The 17,938-nt window shown below is 40.6% G+C and overlaps 2 protein-coding genes across 2 annotated transcripts; one reads left to right on the top strand and one right to left on the bottom strand.

Moving 5' to 3' along the window:
- Window positions 1–341: 341 nt before the first annotated feature.
- Window positions 342–1,292, bottom strand: LOC136287879 (taste receptor type 2 member 9-like). Its single transcript, XM_066180574.1, has one exon. It carries the CDS (start codon window positions 1,290–1,292, stop codon window positions 342–344), a length of 951 nt encoding a protein of 316 aa, XP_066036671.1.
- Window positions 1,293–4,111: 2,819 nt separating this feature from the next.
- MEP1A (meprin A subunit alpha) lies at window positions 4,112–17,930 on the top strand. The gene is made up of 13 exons (XM_066180328.1): window positions 4,112–4,138; window positions 4,626–4,713; window positions 5,364–5,404; window positions 5,511–5,589; window positions 5,903–6,020; window positions 7,189–7,364; window positions 9,020–9,241; window positions 10,171–10,320; window positions 12,872–13,087; window positions 13,970–14,428; window positions 15,752–15,922; window positions 16,452–16,659; window positions 17,027–17,930. Exons 1-13 carry the CDS (start codon window positions 4,112–4,114, stop codon window positions 17,172–17,174), a joined length of 2,103 nt encoding a protein of 700 aa, XP_066036425.1. The 3' UTR covers window positions 17,175–17,930.
- Window positions 17,931–17,938: the final 8 nt, after the last annotated feature.

The following is a 17,938-nucleotide window of genomic DNA, read 5'->3' as shown; positions in this document are numbered from 1 at the left end:
AAAGGGCCTGTGCATGATAATCCATCACCCCACCATCCGACTCTCATGCCCACATTAATCCCTTCAACACACAGGCATCATTCCTACAATCAAAGCTAAATGACTTTTTTAATACCAGAAATATGTCTCAAAGATTTAGCTAAATCTAATTACAATCATAATGTCTTTAACTCACAATAATTTAGCTGAAAAAATTTTAATGACATTTTCTAAACTGAGATGTTGAAGAGTGAACATCAGTATCGTCTACAATGCATGGACAGCTGTATTTGAAATAAAATAACTAGTTTCTACAGTGAAAAATCAAGATTTTGCATGGGCTCCTGCTTTTATCACAGTCCCTACTTCTTGAAAAACTTGCACTTCACACTGGAGAGAGTCTTTAGCAGTGCCTTTTCCAGCTTGGGATTGCTGAAAATCAGAATAAGGGAATGAACACCTGGAAAAGCACACAGATATATGGATATAAGATGTGTTGTGCTATTGTCATTCTTCATGCTATAAATTATTGTCAAGATCAAACATACAAAGTTGATGCTGTACATCACTAAGAAGGAGAGAATCGATTTCATGGCTCTGATGTGGGCTTCCATGCTGAGGTCCTTCATGGAGTTTGTCTGCATCTTGCTTTTGTGTCTCCAGAGAGAAAAGAGCAGGAAAAGAGCAGAAAAGAGGACTGCCATGAATGAAGCAGCATATCCAAAGCCAATGAGAAAGAAAGAGAAAAAATGCTTCTCCATTGTGACATTTTCTTTCCAAAAATTTCCGAGGCAGATGAAAGTTACATTGTTTATCTGCATAGTGTTAGTGGTGTCATAGATAATGATTCCCATAGCCAAGGCTGAAAGCCCTGACCCCAACAGGAGCCATGGCACCATCCTGTCAATTTTTACTTTCAGGTAGATGAAGAACTTGTTCCTGAAGTTGGTAATTTTTATGCAATAAAAACCACAAAGACAGGCTGAAACCCACAAGTTGGAACAACTGAAAAAGATTGTACAAAATGAAAGTAGTTGAAGTATGGGGTAAACATAAACGTGACTTGGATAAATTGCTGAAAGGAAGTAATATACCCCTGTGAAGCACAAATGGGAAATCCTAGAGCAGCTGAGAAGCAGCAAGATTTTCTCATTTGAGTTCAAGGTTTTCTTTTTGATCCAGCCAATGCAAAGCACACAAATGATGAAAGCATTTATCCACATGCCAGCAAATGTCTCCAGGGTGGTGATGGCCACAATTATGACCTCAGATGAGGTGCCATTAGATTTCTGTGGAGAGCGACAAGTTTCCATGCTGTGAGCAGGGGAGCAGAGCTGTGCTGGCCAAGGGGGCTGTGGCAGCAGAGGCTGAGGCAGGGCAGTGGCTGCTGTTGGTGGAGTGTCAGCGATGGCAAGAGGAGCTTTATAGAGCTGCGGCTGCTGCTTCTGCTGGGGGGGATTTTGGTGGTGCTGCTGTGGGGAGCAGGGCAGGTGCAGGGATGTAAATGTGCTGGGTATCCCCTTACTCGGGGCCAGTGTCACTCTTGATTATTTGAATGTTGGTTCAGGGGGGCTGTGTTGGGTGACGCAACCAGGGGAGATGTTTTTCTCCGGTGGAGATTGATCCCTTTTTGATCAGGATCCGGCTTCAGGACCTGGGTTCTTCTGCCCCTTGGTCACTGATGATGGTCACAAAGATTGGGTTTTGCCAGGGCAGTGAGGTGAGTGAGCCAGTCAGATAATCCTAATCTGAAAAACATTCATTTTGTTCTGCTCTACCCTTTTTGTGTTGTCTCTTCCTACCTGTCCCAGCTCAGTACAGGCTGACAGGATATGCAAATATTTTGTAAGTAAAGTAGTTCAGAACATTATCCTTTTTGCCATCTGATTTTAGACACTATTTTGAATTTTGAATAATACAGGAGGAAAAATAAATAGCAAATTTCTTTTAAAATCATATGTATCTGTCCTGTATCTCTTTTTACTGGCACTGAGTTCAAAGTTGAAAACATTTCAGATTACATAATATGGAATAAAATTTTCCAGTGGTACCTGAACAATGCCCTGGATGTCTAAAAGCCTGCTTATTTGTCTCAGCACTATCAGTTTATCTAACAAAAGATTATCTCTCTATGACCTTTGCCAAAATTACTCCAGTCAGGGAATTTTACTAACAGCCACCTGCTCATTCATCCAGGCAGATTTTTTTTTTAATATATGCTCCTATTTTTAATGTACACTTCTTCATTCTTTCTACCTAGAATTATAGATATTTATAATTCTTTAAAAACAGAGCAGCCACTGTTGTTATCCTCTGCTGTGTATTTCAGATCTGAGTGCTGAAGTTGTTAACCTGGAGGCATTTGACAAGTTTAGTCTTGTGTTGATTTCAAGCCCTGCAAAGGGAAACAGACTTAACTAAAAATTGGGAACCTGGATGGGTAATTTTTTTTATTAAAAATGTCATTGGTGCCACTTTGATATGACAGTTTTTCCAGCTCAGGAGGCATTAGTTTTCATTCTTGCTTTTACAAAGGACATAAATTTCAGCCACATTTCTGTCTCTGAGTTTATCTGTGTTACAGTGGAGTTAAAACCAGTGCAAGCAGCTTAATGAAAGGTTTTATCTGCATTTAGTGACACCAGGTAGTGCCTGTGTCCAGGAATCTAGAGTGGATCTGCCCTTGGCTGTGGGCATACTGATGCACAGACATTTTGGGCACTTCATGCAGTGTAAGACACCAAAAGACACCTGCTGTACTATCCAGAGTGGAAGAGCAACAGCTTTTCCCATCATCAAGTCTTTTACAGAACTGCAGCCAATGGAATAATGTGCTTGCACTGCCCTCCAGGGAGGACAAAATGAAACTGGTGCTGGAGCCCCTCTACTATGGAAACAGGCTAAGAGCTGGGGCTGTTCAGCCTGGAGACAAGAAGGCTCCAGGGAAACCTTAGAGCCTAGTCCGGTGCCTAACAGGCATCCAAGAGACCCCCTATATACATATCTATGAAAACAAATATATGCTGTCAGAATGACTTATCTTTAGACATCCTCTTTAAGTCTTTGAGTTAAAGTTAAGGGTACTAAAACCCAAGTGTTTTTCAGACAGCTTTGCTTTTCCTTTAATTCTTTGCTTCCTTTCTCACATCCACCGCCAAGCATCTGGAAATATGGCCTTGATGCTGTGTTTTGACTCTCTTTGCTCGCCTGTGAAAACAGCCTTGACATAATGTATCTTGAGACTTGCTTATTTTACTAGTAGTATGTCCTGTTCAGCTTAGATGTCAGAAACAATAATTCCTAAAAGAAAGTGTTGAAGAACATTCATTTACGTTAGGTGAAAGAATAATGCTCTGGGGCCCTTCTTCTCCAAACAAAAAAAAAATCTCTGTACTTTTTCCTCTGTAATGTTATCTCTCATGAATAGCTTCCTACTTTGATTTGTTTAGAAAAAAATATGTTGCTTAGGTTGAAGGACTGACTCCTTTCTAGGACAGGTCCAATTCCTACTCAAAACGTACTTAACTCAAGCTCTCTGTCTTGTGCTATGGGTAGTAGTGTCATGGCACAAAGCCCTTTCCTATCTTATTGCTGAACATAGAGGTGAACATCCTCACTTCCATGACTTGTAATTCTAGAGGTGAAATCAAGGAGCAGGATTCCTAAGCTAAAGGCACTCAGGTGCTCCAGGGCACATGGGAGCTGTGGGAATACTGATGCACAGCAAACTAGAGATTTATAGAGCCATTCCTGATCCATGTCCCTGACAAAGGAAATAGCAAGGCATAGGACAAGACTTTGTGGAATCTTGGAAAGCCAAGGATTACTGCTATAAGCAACCACTTCTGGAGACAGAGAGTGGCAGGTTGTGCATGGAGCATCAGTTCTGGGATGGGATCAGCTGGGAAAAAAACATTGTCAGGGCATTCATAATCATATCTCACTTACTTCTAATCTTTACAATGGAATGTAATTATTAATTGAAAGCAGCACTGGGCCAATTCTAATGGCACTGGAGTGCTATAAACCTGGAATAATTCTGCTTAAAGGTATGGCTTTTCTCCTGTGCAGTCAAAATCATAATGCTGACAGATAACAAATGCAGGGGAAAGAGTCAGGAACTTTGGGCCAGATGAAGAAGGCATTATGTGAAGTTTGGGTGGGTCTTTTACTAGCTGCACTGAAGACATAAAGTTACCACATTCCTCTCTGCAATGATCCTCCAAGTGAACTTAGGTGGCTGATAAGAGCAATGCCATCAAGTGCCATCCAGGAGAAAATCTAACTGTTATAATAATGTTTCAAAGGTGGAAAGTCTGATGCTGGTTGGCTGATGCTCCATGGAAAGCTCAGCAACATGCTCTATATATTGCCAGAGATGAGAGGGACCAACTTCTGTTCCCACTGCAAAAATGGGCTCCAGCATCTTCCCACTCTGCCTGACATTTCTGCTGTGTTCTGTCTATGGTTCTCCAGTCTCTGTAAGTAAAACCTGATTTCTACAGGCTCCTCTCAGTCCAGAGGCATCTCATTCCTTATACTGGTTGTATTCTATTCTCTCCAGGTGGGACACCTCTCAGGTGAAGCTGGTAAGTGCTGTGTGAGCTGGTTTGAGTTTTGAAGCATTTCCTTCTACTTGCTGTGAGCCACCACATCCAAACACTTTATGTTTTGACTGTCTTGCAGACGCTGGAGCTGGTGAAATATTCAAAGACATTCCCCAAATCAACTTGGGTGAGTTCACGCCTAAATTCTCATGAGGCCTGAAGAATTGTGAACATAATGCTGAATTTTCAGTATTGTAAAGGAGACCGATGGTCAGGTAGCTCATGGTAACAAGAGAATTAAAATCAAGTGAGGTCAGAATTACCTTCCTCTCTCTGTGACACCTGAATATTTCCAGGACTGCAACTCTGTGCAAACAAGGGATGCAGATATCTTTTGTTTCTGAAGTTTGGACAGACCCATGGTGCTAAGGCAGAAAAACACTGTATGATTTGAAAGGACTCTGCAGTCCCAACTGCATTTTCTGCCCATCTCTATATGATTTTGCAAACATGGAAAGCAACTTGGATGTTTATTGATCACTGTCTCATTGTGCAACTCTTGTCACTGCCTGAGAGCAAGAAGAGCTCATCAAAGGTGACCATGGATTGTGGTGCCACCACAAAGGCAGACATTGCCAAAAAGTAAATATTGAGCAGAAACTAGAAACTGCTGTTACTTTTGTTATTACCTATATCTCAGTGTATAGAGGCTGGTCCTTATTTATTTTCTGTAGATGCCCAAGGACATTAACTTTGTGTAAGCAGGTTCAATGTGGTTTATGAAATGAAATACATTTGAAATTCATTGACACTATCTTTGATTAAATTGCATTTCAGCTGCTGGACTGGACCTCTTTCAGGGTGATATCTTGCTCCCTGTAAGTAATTAAAAGCTTTGTGTTGCTTGTCCTAATTGTATTTTTACTACAAATCAGCTTATCTCCCTACAGTAGATGCATCACCAGCTGTTAATTCCCTTTTCAGAAAAATCAGCGAAATGCCTTAAGAAATGAGACCTACAGGTGGAAGTTTCCCATTCCCTATATTCTGGGTGATGACCTAGGTAATGAAGACACTTTGTTCAGATTTTATCTCCAATCATTATGTGTATTGCAGTCACTGTAATAAAAAAATTTGCTTTTTTCAGAACTGTTTCAAATTAAAAATGTTAAAATTCACTAGTAACTACTTATTGTCGTCTTGCTTATATCAAAATTACTTTTTTTTCTTCTATAGCTAACATAGCAAACCACAATTTAGTCAATAATTTTGCTTTTCAATCATTTTTGTTTGGTTCATGTGTGTATTTGTACATATATTACTTCTCCAAGGTGAACAAACTGCAATGTATTAAAAGTTCTGTCCTTGCTTTCCAGACCTGAATGCTAAAGGAGTCATTCTCCAGGCGTTTGAAATGTTCCGCCTGAAGTCCTGCATTGATTTCAAGCCATATGAAGGAGAAAGAGCCTACATTTTCTTTAGCAAACAAGATGGGTGAGGGTAATATCAATTTCTGTTTAGTTTTGCCGTGTACAATCAGCTGGGTACTCATTCCATCTGATGCCAGCAGTCCAAAGATTTGCTATCAGCAGAGAAAAAGAGACCACCAGGAAAACAACTCATCTTACATTCTTAGATAAAGAGCTTGCAAGCAGCTGCTCCTTCTGCTGATTGGTATTTAGAGGATGAGCTCTGGAGGTGAATCCCAGCATCTCTGGGTTTTCATCAGCTACTTCCACTTTTCCATCTGAGGTTGTTTTCCGTTTTGACGACGACTCCCATATACATCCTTTTAACTTACCAAGAATGGGAATGGGAATAGCTAGAATTTAAGTCTGGAAATATTTGAAAGACAGACAAAAAAAAAAAGGACAATCTGTTGTAATATTTCTATTGTTTTGACATAGTTCTTCTTTAATGAAAGGTCTCTCAAAGTCTGAAAGAGTTTTATGTACAGAGATTCAAGTTTTCAAGAACTGAAAGGATTTATTTCCTACAGCTAAGAATATTTTGAAAGAAAATGTAAAAAAGCACAAAAATCTTCTCACTTTATCAGCTGTGAATATTTCTAGCTTTCCCAGAAGTTCATGTTTCTGCCTTCAGCTCTTCCTTGAGTGTCCTATGACACTTCTCCTATAAGTTTACAAGCACCATGATTTTTTGACAAGTCAGGGTTGAAGATCTTAATACTGGAAATGTATTTTCACATCTCTGGCCAATACAAAGCATGGTTGCTGTTAAAAAGGACCAAATGTTGCTGTTCTAAATACTCTTAGGTCTTTTCTCTACCCTAAGTTATTGCAAAAACACTCAGCCTGTTTTGATGAATTTACTGTTTCCGTGTACATTTTATGTTTTATGTTTCTTGGCCAAATGGCAGCTGATGCACAAGAAAACTTCTGTGGCTTTCAAAAATGCAGGGTGAGCTCCTCTGACACAGAGGATAAGTAATGAAGTGATAGTTTCAGAGGGTTAGTCTGCTTTCAAGATAGAGTATTTTTAGGGTATCAAGGCACATGGTCAGCATCTAAATAATGATTTACGTGACTCCTTTCATGTTAAGAACTTATACAATCTTACTCTAAATCCAGTGAGCAGATTGAAAAGTTAAATACAGAGAAGAAGACTACTGAACAGAGAGTAAGCTCTCCCTCTTTCTCAGGTGTTGGTCCATGGTGGGGGACCTGCAGACTGGACAGAACCTCTCAATTGGGTCAGGATGTGACTACAGAGCAATTGTGGAGCATGAGATCCTGCACGCTTTAGGATTTTACCACGAGCAGTCAAGGATGGACCGGGATGACTATGTGAATATCTGGTGGGATGAAATTATTGCAGGTGGGTTTTAACATTCAAGGTAGATTTTGCAAAGTGTAGATTTATCAATATCCCATTTTCACTTCTAGATTTAAAGACCTTCCTAAAGACAGAATTTTAGAAACAGTGGGCCACACCTGAAACCACTGTAAACTAGGAAATTTTGGTGCAACTTCTCTGGTCAAACCCAGACATTTTTACAGGCCACAAGAGAGGCTCTGCTTGCAAATCAGGACTTTTATTTCCCCTTGGCTCTTGGACTGCTCTGCTCTCCTACTTTAAACAAATTAATCCCCCTTTCTGAATCTGTTTTCTTTTACCATCTAATGCAAATTGTAAGCTTATTTAGATGGTGAGTTTTGAGGTAGCTCTTCTGTAGGCAAAGATCCTTTCAAAATTTGAAGGGTTTTTATATTCAGAGATTCAGGCTTTCCTGAAACTGAAAATATTCACTTTGCACATGAAAAAAACACCTTAAGTTATTAGATCAGATGGAAAATATGAAATAGGGCTCTGTCCTGCTCTCTCCTACCCCAGTGTGTTTCTGCAGGTTCTTGTTTATCAAGAACTCTTATTTATTCAGGTTTAGTATCACCACATTCAGGAGCTTTATGAATTTCAGCAAACTCTTCACAGTCCCCCGATCCCTAGGCAGTTTTTCCTGTTGTGCCCTGTGAGATCTGATTCTGTATTACATAACAATGATTTATTTGAAAAGGAGTGACTAGAAGAGGTGGGGATTTTTTTATTTTCGATAAAAAGTGCAATTCAAGTCTCTGTAAGAAAACAATTCCAAGCCCTTATATAATCTCAAGCCTTGAACTGAAGACCTTTGTGATTTGCAGAAGGGGAGGGCAGTGGTTAAGCAGAGAAAGTGTAATTACCCACCAACACAGTCATGTGCTGTTTTGTCTTTGAAAAAGAATGCCAAATATTCTGAAAACATTATTTGCAATTGTAAGTGCTGGCAAGCTCTTTTTACTTCTATACCAAAGCATGTGAAATGGCTCCCTCTCTTTGCCCTAGCAGACACCTTCATAATGAAAAGCTTTCTCTAAGGACAAATTACTTCACCAAGATACCATGAGACACATGTTTCCAAAAGCCATTTCAATAGAAATATCATATCAAGATTGTAAATCTAGGGTAAAAATATCTTTCTTTTTCCCCCAGAGATTGCTAGGGCATTATTTATTTCAAAGAAGAACAGAAACTGAAGGCACTTCAGGGCTGTCATATTTGTCTCTGTTATGAGTTTCATGGCCTCTCCGTCTCCATATATGATCTAATACCCTGGGAAATGGTTGCATCAATATCCACAGATTCTGGAATGGAGTGCATTAATCCTTAAACTTTATCCTTCAGGACCATTACTATTAAACCATTCCTATTAATTCTAATCTAACTTCCTATATATCCCATTCTTTACAGCCCACTGATACTCATTTTTGAATTTACTGAAGTCACCTGTGAGACCACAGAACTACAATCCAAAGGCACTGCTTTGTTGTCCAAATGACAAACACAAGTCTTGCTAAGTTTTAATATTTTCTTGTGAAGTAATTGCTTTTGGGTATATAATTTGTGCCTTAGAAAACTGTATCCAAGGGGACATGGTAATGCTATTTCCTTTCCATTTTCCCTCAAAAGGAAGCACTTTTCTGTTCTTTTACCAGGCAAAGAGCATAATTTTGCGAAGTATGATGACACCTACATCACTGATCTGAACACCCCCTATGACTACGAATCATTGATGCACTATCAACCATTTTCATTTAACAAAAATGCAAGTGTCCCCACAATCACAGCAAAGATACCAGCATTTGATAACATAATTGGACAACGTCTAGACCTCAGTGCCATTGATCTGGAAAGACTGAATCGCATGTACAACTGCAGTAAGTCAGAATTTAACCATGGAAAACAGGTTCTTTGGTTATATTTCAGCCACAGTGGTTCACCTACCTTACCTCTCTAAACTCACAAAAACTCTTCTCAAATGTGCTTCAAGAGATATGGGACGGGGCCTGTGGTGTGCAGATAAACACAATCAGTTTATTCCCTTTTCATTCCTTTTTTGCTCTTCTCACTGTCATTATTTTTGTAAAAATTAGTCAAGGAAAGTCAAACCATTCACATTTTTTCTCTCACACTCCACAGGGTTAAGACCTGTGGTTGTGTTCTGCCTGTGGTGTGTGAGCAGCCCTATTGTGCTTTTTTGAGGTGAATACAACTGCATTTTGTCCCCTTTTACTGACATTTGGACTTAATTAGATTATTTTGCACCTGAGATGGGCTAAGTCTAGAGTCCCACACTGTCTAAGTGTTTGCTGAGCTGGTTGGAGATGTTATCACTGATCACGGTTGTTACCAAGAAGTCATTGTCCCCTCGGTGCTGCCAGCAGAAGCATCATCTTGCAGGCAAATTCAGCTGAACCAGCCCAAGGTAACTGGGTGGACTTTGCTTGGAGTGGAAGGACAGAGCTCAAGTTCATCAATGAGAGCACTGCCATGAAGAACAATAACCTCAGCTGAGGGATGATTAAATACACCGAGGTTGGCAAAGAGGCACAAAGACAGTCACCATCTGTCACTGCCACATGGGGCTTATTAACCTTCTGCAAAGAGGTCAAAGTCTATCCAGGGAATCCCTTCAGAAATCAAATGTTTCCTCTTTTGAGTCACTGGGCTCACATCTGCTAATGTGAGGGTTGTCTTCTTTACAGGATAGTTATACTACTCTTAACAATGCCCCACAAAATTAGAGCAGTAATTTTAATGAAGTAGTAGCTTACTCTGAGGTGACCATGTGTGTGTTATTTTTCAGCTTCAACTCACACCTTTTTGGACCAGTGTTCTTTCGAGCTTGAAAACATCTGTGGTATGATCCAGGGCACCAACCATGACCAAGACTGGGTCCACCAACAGGGCAGTGTGGTGGGGCAGGAGGACCACACACTTTCTGGGCGCTGTAGAGGTAAAAGAAAGGAAAAAACATTTCCTGAGCTGGGTTTTCTCCAGGGTTGACTACAGCGATGGGTTCAGAGAAGTTGTTGAAGACTCTGGGCACTGTTTGCATTCGCACTCTCACTTAACTTTTTCAGTTTAGTGGAATGTTGTCCACACCAGCAAGATTAAACAGGACAAAGAACAATCTTAACTAGAGGTCTTTTAAATATAACCTGGAAAACTATTTGCTGCAACTTCCAAAGTCTGTGTAAGAATTGTATTTCCTCATGATAAGAATCAAACAGCACCTGTAGCCACTCATAAATGTTGTGTTTGCACTGCAAATGGAAAGTTAAGCTTGTGGAATTCTAGTTCTGGAAGTAGAAGAAAATTGCAAAGATTTTATGATAGGAGTTCAGGGATACTTTTTATTTTGACATGGTAATTTCACCATTTTTCAAAGGAAGACATTCTCAAAAATAGAGCAGTGAGCCCCAGTCACTGTCACGGGGTCCTAGTTTACAGCTGAGAATAAAGATTAAATCCCAACAGGCAGTTCCGAAAAGCAAGTGTCTAATTTGTCATTGTTTAGATGGGGTATAAACTACTACACAATTCCAAGATAAAGGTGACTTCTATGGTAAATTTTGCCTCAGTAGAGGCGGAAGGACTCCTGGCCTAAAGCACATTCACTTGTGCTTTGTTATTCTTCAGCTTTCTGTGCTCAGGATTAGTTTATTCCCCACAAGTGACCCTCCCACTGGAAAGAACAGATATCCAACCTTTTATAATGCTGGTAGTTATTGATCAAGCCCAAGAATATAACTCAAAACGACCTGATATTTTCTAGAAATACATGCTTCTGACCCTCAGCTGATTCTTAATTATTTCTCTCCTTTTTCTCACCCCATACAGTACAATTGTAATTGGAAAGATAATTTAACTGAGTTTTTGAGTTTATCACATAAAATCCAATCTGCCTGAACTGGGCACTTAATGTGCACTTAGGTTTTAACATCCAGTAACTCAGTAGAAAATAAATATCAATGTTTTTTGGAGAGTTAATGGAGAGGGGTGGGTGCCTCTGAGGATCTCCAGAGTGTAGAAATGAATTGCATGAGTAGGGAGTGTCTCTCCTTTTAATGCCTCCAAAGGGTCATTGACTCCATCAGGAATTTCTGACATTTTTGAGAACTGGTTCTGCAATCATTTCAAGTGGGGGCAAATTCTAAGTTTCTAACATAGATGGATCCTATTTTCTCCAGACAGTTTTGATATTCTGGGTTTTTTACTTGTTGCCAGCTAAATTGAAGGGGGGAAAGTACAGCTTAACATTTAGGGACTCTGCTGAAGTCTGCCAAGGCCATATTCTATTTGCCATAGGTACTTAATGTTGCCTTCTTTGATTTTCTTATCGAAAAGGATGTAGAGTCTAGATCATTTGGGGATTTGTTATTATAACAATTGCAACAACAGGCTCACAGTCCTGCTTCTCACTTGGAGCAAGAGTGATCATACTTGGATTTAATGCACTAAAAATAACTTTAACTGATGGTCAAGTGTCATACATGGCATAGAGTAATCTCTGGCAACGTTTCTGTGGATATGAGTTAAAAGCATTGCTACCATGTGAAAGGGAATGAAGATTATTCCCCTGACTGATTAGAAAGAACCTGATAAACAGCTCCAGACCCTTCACTAACCCTGCAGGAAGCTGCCCTGTCTTTATGCAGCTGCAGTTATAACTGTTGGAACAAGATGATCTTTAAGGTTCTCTCCAACCCAAACCATCCTGTAATTCTCAGATATGTTATCTTGGGCAAGAGTCCATAGAACTTTCACACAACAGCTAAAAATACTAACTTATTAATTTAATCATTGACTAAATTGAATAATGAAAAAGCAACACAATACAGATAAGACATGACAACTTAGTTTCATACCAAGATATGATAGGTGTGCAAATGGTGAATCCTTGTAAATATGAGGTTAAAAGTAGACACTTCAAAACAAAAGTAAAGAGGAGCAGGAATTCTTAAATAATTTTCTTATGGTGAGTCATTGAGTTTTGAAGTGTTTGGGCAACCTATAAAAAAGACCTTCTGCATGTTCAAGGTCAGGACAGTGTCCAACCCTTGTTTGTTATCTTTATTGCTGATAAGAAATTATCTTAGTCTTTGCAAGGTAATACGGCACATGGCCTCTAAGATCTCATTTTTGGATTATCTTCAGTATAAATCAAGTAAAAAACCCATATATACCTAATTGCTTGTGGTCAACACTGAATTCTCTGCCTCATATATCTCTGATATTCCTGAAGAATCCAAATTCCAATTAGACCAACTAATGCAAACCTGACATGAGCTGACAGCAGTGAGTTCCATATATATGCTGAACTGTTACTCCTGTTCTTGTCCCCGTCTGTCTTGGATGGTTGTCACATGTCATTTCCTTTATTGTTCATGTTGAGTACTACTCTTCTGTTTACTAAAAGAGTGCAGATGAAATGATGAATTTACACCATGCAGCTTTGCAGGAAATGTGTAAACAGGCAGAGACAGACTCCCCTTTCTTCCCAGATGCTGGCTACTTCATGTACTTCAACACCAACTCTGGCCAGGCAGACGAGGTGGCAATCCTAGAGTCCCGAATCCTTTATCCAAAGAGGACTCAGCAGTGCCTCCAGTTCTTCTATAGGACCACAGGAAGCGCTTCTGACAAGCTGATCATCTGGCTTAAAGAGGATGATGGCACTGGGAGCATTCGCAAGATGAGGAAAATTCAAACCTTTCAAGGTAATTCTGGAAATAAGATGAATGTTTGGGTAGACTTATCTTACTGTGCTCATGAATGCAGAAGACTGGCTCAGAAACCAAAAAAATTTCCCAAAGTTACCAGTTATCTTGCAATACAGCTAAGAATTTTGGTATTACATGAGCACATTTAGCAGAGAACCTGTGGGTTGTAATAATGAAATTTTGGTGCTTCACAGCAGAAGTCACAACATTCCTAATATTATGTTACGCTCAGTGATTGAATGGGACCCTAACCCATGCTGGAGACCAACTGACTGTGTCTCCACTGGCTGCTATATGATCCAAGAATGGGCTGTTCAGGTGTAAAATACCTGTGCTCCTCTGCAGTCAATAAGAACCCCAGACTGATTTTTAGATAATTGGAAATATAATACCATATGCAGTTTTGGAAATGTGAACTGGATTCCCACTTTGGGTGATTTGCTAAATAGGACAAACTTAGCCACTGCAGCTGCATGTGATTTATGTTGTCAAAACACAAGACCGATCATAGCCTGCCTACATCAGGCTGCAGCAGTTTGCAGGGAAAGATAAATCCATGAGAAAGCGTCGAGAATACCTTGAGTCATTGATTCCCATCTTCTCGTTTAATCTTAGCACTTAGGCTGCTGCCCTTTATACTGGAGGCTGTCATTCCCTAATGTGTGAAGAATTCCTTGTACAACATGTCCAAAGCATTTAAATGACAAAACAATGTAGATACATTATAGTCACAATATCAACTTAAGATTTCTGGCCTTCAAGACTCTGAGAGGGGTCCAGTTGTCTAAAGGTGCAGCTGGAATGGATGGCTAAGGGCAAGTTGCTTCATAATATCTCTGATCACATTGATGGTAATGTTTTTCTTTCTTTTTACCAAAGCGGACAGTGACTCCAGCTGGAAAATTGCCCACGTCACCCTCAACGCTCAGAAGAAGTTCCGTTACCTCTTCCAAGGACTGAAGGGCAACCCCAGCTCTTCATCGGGTGGGATTGCCATTGATGATGTGACTCTGACAGAGACGCCCTGTCCCACAGCTGTGTGGGTCATTCGCAACTTCAGCAAAATCCTGGAGAACTCCTCCATCAGCGTGATTGAAAGCCCCCGGTTTTACAGCCCTGAGGGTTATGGATTTGGCATCAGCGTGTTGCCCAACTACCAAAACAGTGACTATGCCCGTATTGCCTTCCACCTGTGCAGTGGAGAGAACGATGCAGTTCTGGAGTGGCCAGCTCTGAACCGCCAGGCCACGCTCACAGTGCTGGACCAGGACCCTGACGTCCTAAAGAGGATGTCCTCGAGCAAAAGCTTCACCACAAGCAAGGACCATGTTAGCTCAGGTGAGTGGTGCCTGCCTGGAGGAATGTTGACAGTGACAGCCAAGGAATCTGAGTAAGAGGACTGAGTGTAGGACTCAGATCTGAGAAACTTTGGCCATATTTCCTAATTTGGGACACTTTCCCATGTACATCTTCCCTGTGTATGACTCAGAATTCATGCCTGTGGAAGATTGTATAACACGAAAAGTTACATGTATAAGGTTGATGTTATTATGAACAACCCCTGGAATATCTCAGCTTGACTCTAAATATAGATTTTTCCCAAGAGCTGGCAACTCCCATTCTACCTGTGGTTTGCCCATTGTCATAAGTGACATATGATCACAGGTTGATGGAATGACAGCAGGGTGCAGTATTCTGTCACTAAACAATAATTTAAGTTAAACTGTATTTTGGAGGCTCAGTCAACTTCAACATACCCAGTGAACCTCAGCCTACACGGTCTATTTGCACAACATTCACCCTTTATTACGGATATGTTAATTCAAAATTGTTCAGCCTGGAGAAGAGAAGGCTGAACAATCAGGGGGACCTAATTGTGGCCTTCCAATACCTGGAGGGAGCCTGCCAGAGAAATGGAGACAGACTATTTACAAAAGCATGGAGTGCCAGGACAAAAGGGAATTGTCTTCAAACTGAAAGGGAGCAGGTTTAGACTGGATATTAGGAAGAAATTCTTTATTGTGAGAATGTAAGGGACACTGGATGTGAGGATCACAAATGTAAGAATGGTGGGGCACTGGTACAGGCTGCGCAGAAAAGCTGTAGATGCCCCATCCCTGAAAGGATTCAAGGCCAGGCTGGATGGGGCTTGGAGCAACCTGGTCTAGTAGAAGGTGCCCCTGCCTATGGCAGGGCACTGGAATGAGATGATCTTTTAGGTCCCTTCCAATCCAAACTTTTCTGTGATTCTATGATAGAAATAATAGGACAAAACTGAGTTTGGTACAGAATAAAATACTACACATGAATTTTCAACCCTTTCTGCTTTTTCTCGTGGAAGTTAAGTACATACTTTTTCAGGAGGAGCTTTTAAGCCCTAAATATTAATATGTTTAACAAAATCATAGTAATGACCAAAATCAGCTAAATTCTAAACCATAGGTACTTACAAACTGGTTGGGAAGTGTCCTTACTCAGGAGGGAACTCTTAGCTGGTAACAATGAGGAGGAAATCTGTGTTTGTTCCTTTGGGATTTGGTTGATAATTTCAGGCCTGAACTTGATTTTACAGCATCAATCCCCTTTAACACAGTAATGCAGGAAAAAGTCATGTCATACTTTGAGCTACACAACTCTGTGGTTCTGATTTCCTCTTTGCAGATAGTGGAACTATAATATGGGATAAACCATCAATTGCTGGAAGATTTGATGCTTCGTGCAACTGCTACAGAAGTGTAGCCTGGGGGTGGAGTAACTTCATATCCCACAGCCAGATGAGACGGAGAAGCTTCCTGAAAAATGATGACCTGATTATTTTTGCAGAATTTAATGGTAAGGACTCCTTTCCTGATTCTTCTTACAAAATAAGTGATTCTTCTATTTTCAGACATTCAGGTAACTCTTGACACCTGTCTCCAAGATCTCTTCTAATGGGGATCAACTTTAAAAAGTATTTCTGTGTCCTAGTGTCAGGTGGGTGAGGTTCATTAAAGTGATTGTGATTTAGGAGGCACTGAGTTTGGAATGTGAACTTCTTAGACACTTTTAAGCACCCTAACCAGTAGCTATGTCCATTTCTAAGCATGGAATGTACTAAAGGCTGTCTGCACTGTGTTTATTTCCAAATAGAACAGTCACAGGACATCACAGATTCACCTAATTAGTTTCTGTAATTTCAGTATTATTTTCTATCTTGTGCTTTAAATACACAGGAGTTGTTGTGTTACAGCAAGAGCTCTGTAAAGGGGAAATGGACAAGTAGCACCCTCTGGTCCAGAAAGTACCCTGTGAGCCCCTGATGTGAAGCACTCTACATGTAGCATCATTCACTGATTCTGATGTCTTTCTCCTTTTTTTAAAGATATAATTCACCTCAATAACACTGAAGTTCCTGTTGAACATGTGCAATCTGCCCTCACGGAAGGCCTTGTTCTCGAAAGGCAGAAGAGAGCAGCTCAGGACACGGAGCCCATTCAAGACCAGCTGCCTTATCTGTCAGACCCCTGTGACCCAAACCCTTGTCAGAATGATGGAGTCTGTGTGAATGTGAAAGGAAAAGCAAGCTGCAGGTACCACAGACCTCCTCCCTCCTTGGCCTGGCTTCTTCAAGTGATGCAGCTAAAAAGTATTCAGAGCTACAGACCTCAGAGGTCTAAGCCACCAGATCTTCAAGGAATAGTAGAAACAAAATACTTAATCACAGTTACTGAATCCAACCAGCAGCCAGGAGGGCAGGTTTCTTTGCATAAAGCAAAGTAGCCCCATTCTGTGGTGCTTCCAGGGTGTGTAAATTGCCTCCTAACAAAGTGGGAATGTTGTGACATGAACCCCTCCAACAGGAACTGCTCATCTGGGATAGCGAATGTGAGGACCTTGGGGTGAAGGCATGACAAGGCTCCTGACAAGAACCACTGAATCTGTGCTTTGTTTTCCCAGGTGCCCATCGGGACAAGCCTTCTTCTTCACTGGTGAGAGGTGTCAGTCAAGGCAGGTCCATGGAAACATCCTGGGAATGTCGATTGGTGGAATTGCTGGAGCCATTGTCTTAACTATTGTCCTCATTTCCATGATGGCTAGAAGATAAAAAAATGCAGGGGGGACAAATTTCAACCTGCTTCATAAGATACCCATTTTCAGTGAAAAATGATGAATATAACTTGGAGAAACACAGTCATCATATGGATGAAAAGCTCTGCCAACAGGTTGGCAGCAATCTGCTTTTTTCTGAGTGATATGGCAGTTAAAGTGTGTAATGTGGAGCTGCTGTCTGATGAAAATTCATGCACTGCCTTTCTTGTGTGTTTTTTGAAAGTATTCTTTCTTCATCCCATAGCAAGCAGCACTGCTGAAAGCCTATGCATTTACTCTCAGCCACGGTTCAAACTTAGATTAACTGGTTGAACCTCTCAAAACACTGTTAAAAATCACACCAAAACACATATATTAAGATTCTGGAAATGTTCCTACAAAAATTGCCCAAGACTTCTAAAGGGTACAGATACTTATGTGAGTCAGTTACATCGTCACTCACTTTCCCTGGGGCTGTGCTGGTTTACTTACTTACACTAATTAGCTATTACACAGAATTCATAAACTCTTGCCTATACCACCATGCCCATACCAAACCATCAGAAGTGCTTCTAACTGTAGAGAACAGTTTTCCATCCTGATTCACCCCAAAGTTCCAGGAACATGTTCACCACTGGCAAACACAGGCCTGATTCCCTGACAATCAAATGGAACTGTCCCTCCTGACTGCAGTATTTGACATTGACCTCAAATCTAAATCTTCATGATTCCACCATATAGTACATTAAATTTTATAACATTTGTGTGCATTATAAATAC

This window comes from Chamaea fasciata, unplaced genomic scaffold (genome assembly GCF_029207755.1).
Source record: "Chamaea fasciata isolate MVZ Bird 193981 ecotype frontalis unplaced genomic scaffold, bChaFas1.0.hap1 SCAF_3, whole genome shotgun sequence".
NCBI classification, from domain to species: domain Eukaryota; kingdom Metazoa; phylum Chordata; class Aves; order Passeriformes; family Sylviidae; genus Chamaea; species Chamaea fasciata.
This window is presented reverse-complemented; position numbering and strand designations above follow the sequence as displayed.

Bases quoted from the DNA above. Each gene is read 5' to 3' on its own strand.
- LOC136287879 (XM_066180574.1), bottom strand. From the start codon at position 1,292: ATGGAAACTTGTCGCTCTCCACAGAAATCTAATGGCACCTCATCTGAG.
- MEP1A (XM_066180328.1), top strand. From the start codon at position 4,112: ATGAAGAAGGCATTATGTGAAGTTTGG. The intron at 4,714-5,363 runs GTGAGTTCACGC...ATTGCATTTCAG, and splicing joins CATTCCCCAAATCAACTTGG to CTGCTGGACTGGACCTCTTT. The intron at 13,088-13,969 runs GTAATTCTGGAA...TTTTTACCAAAG, and splicing joins GAAAATTCAAACCTTTCAAG to CGGACAGTGACTCCAGCTGG.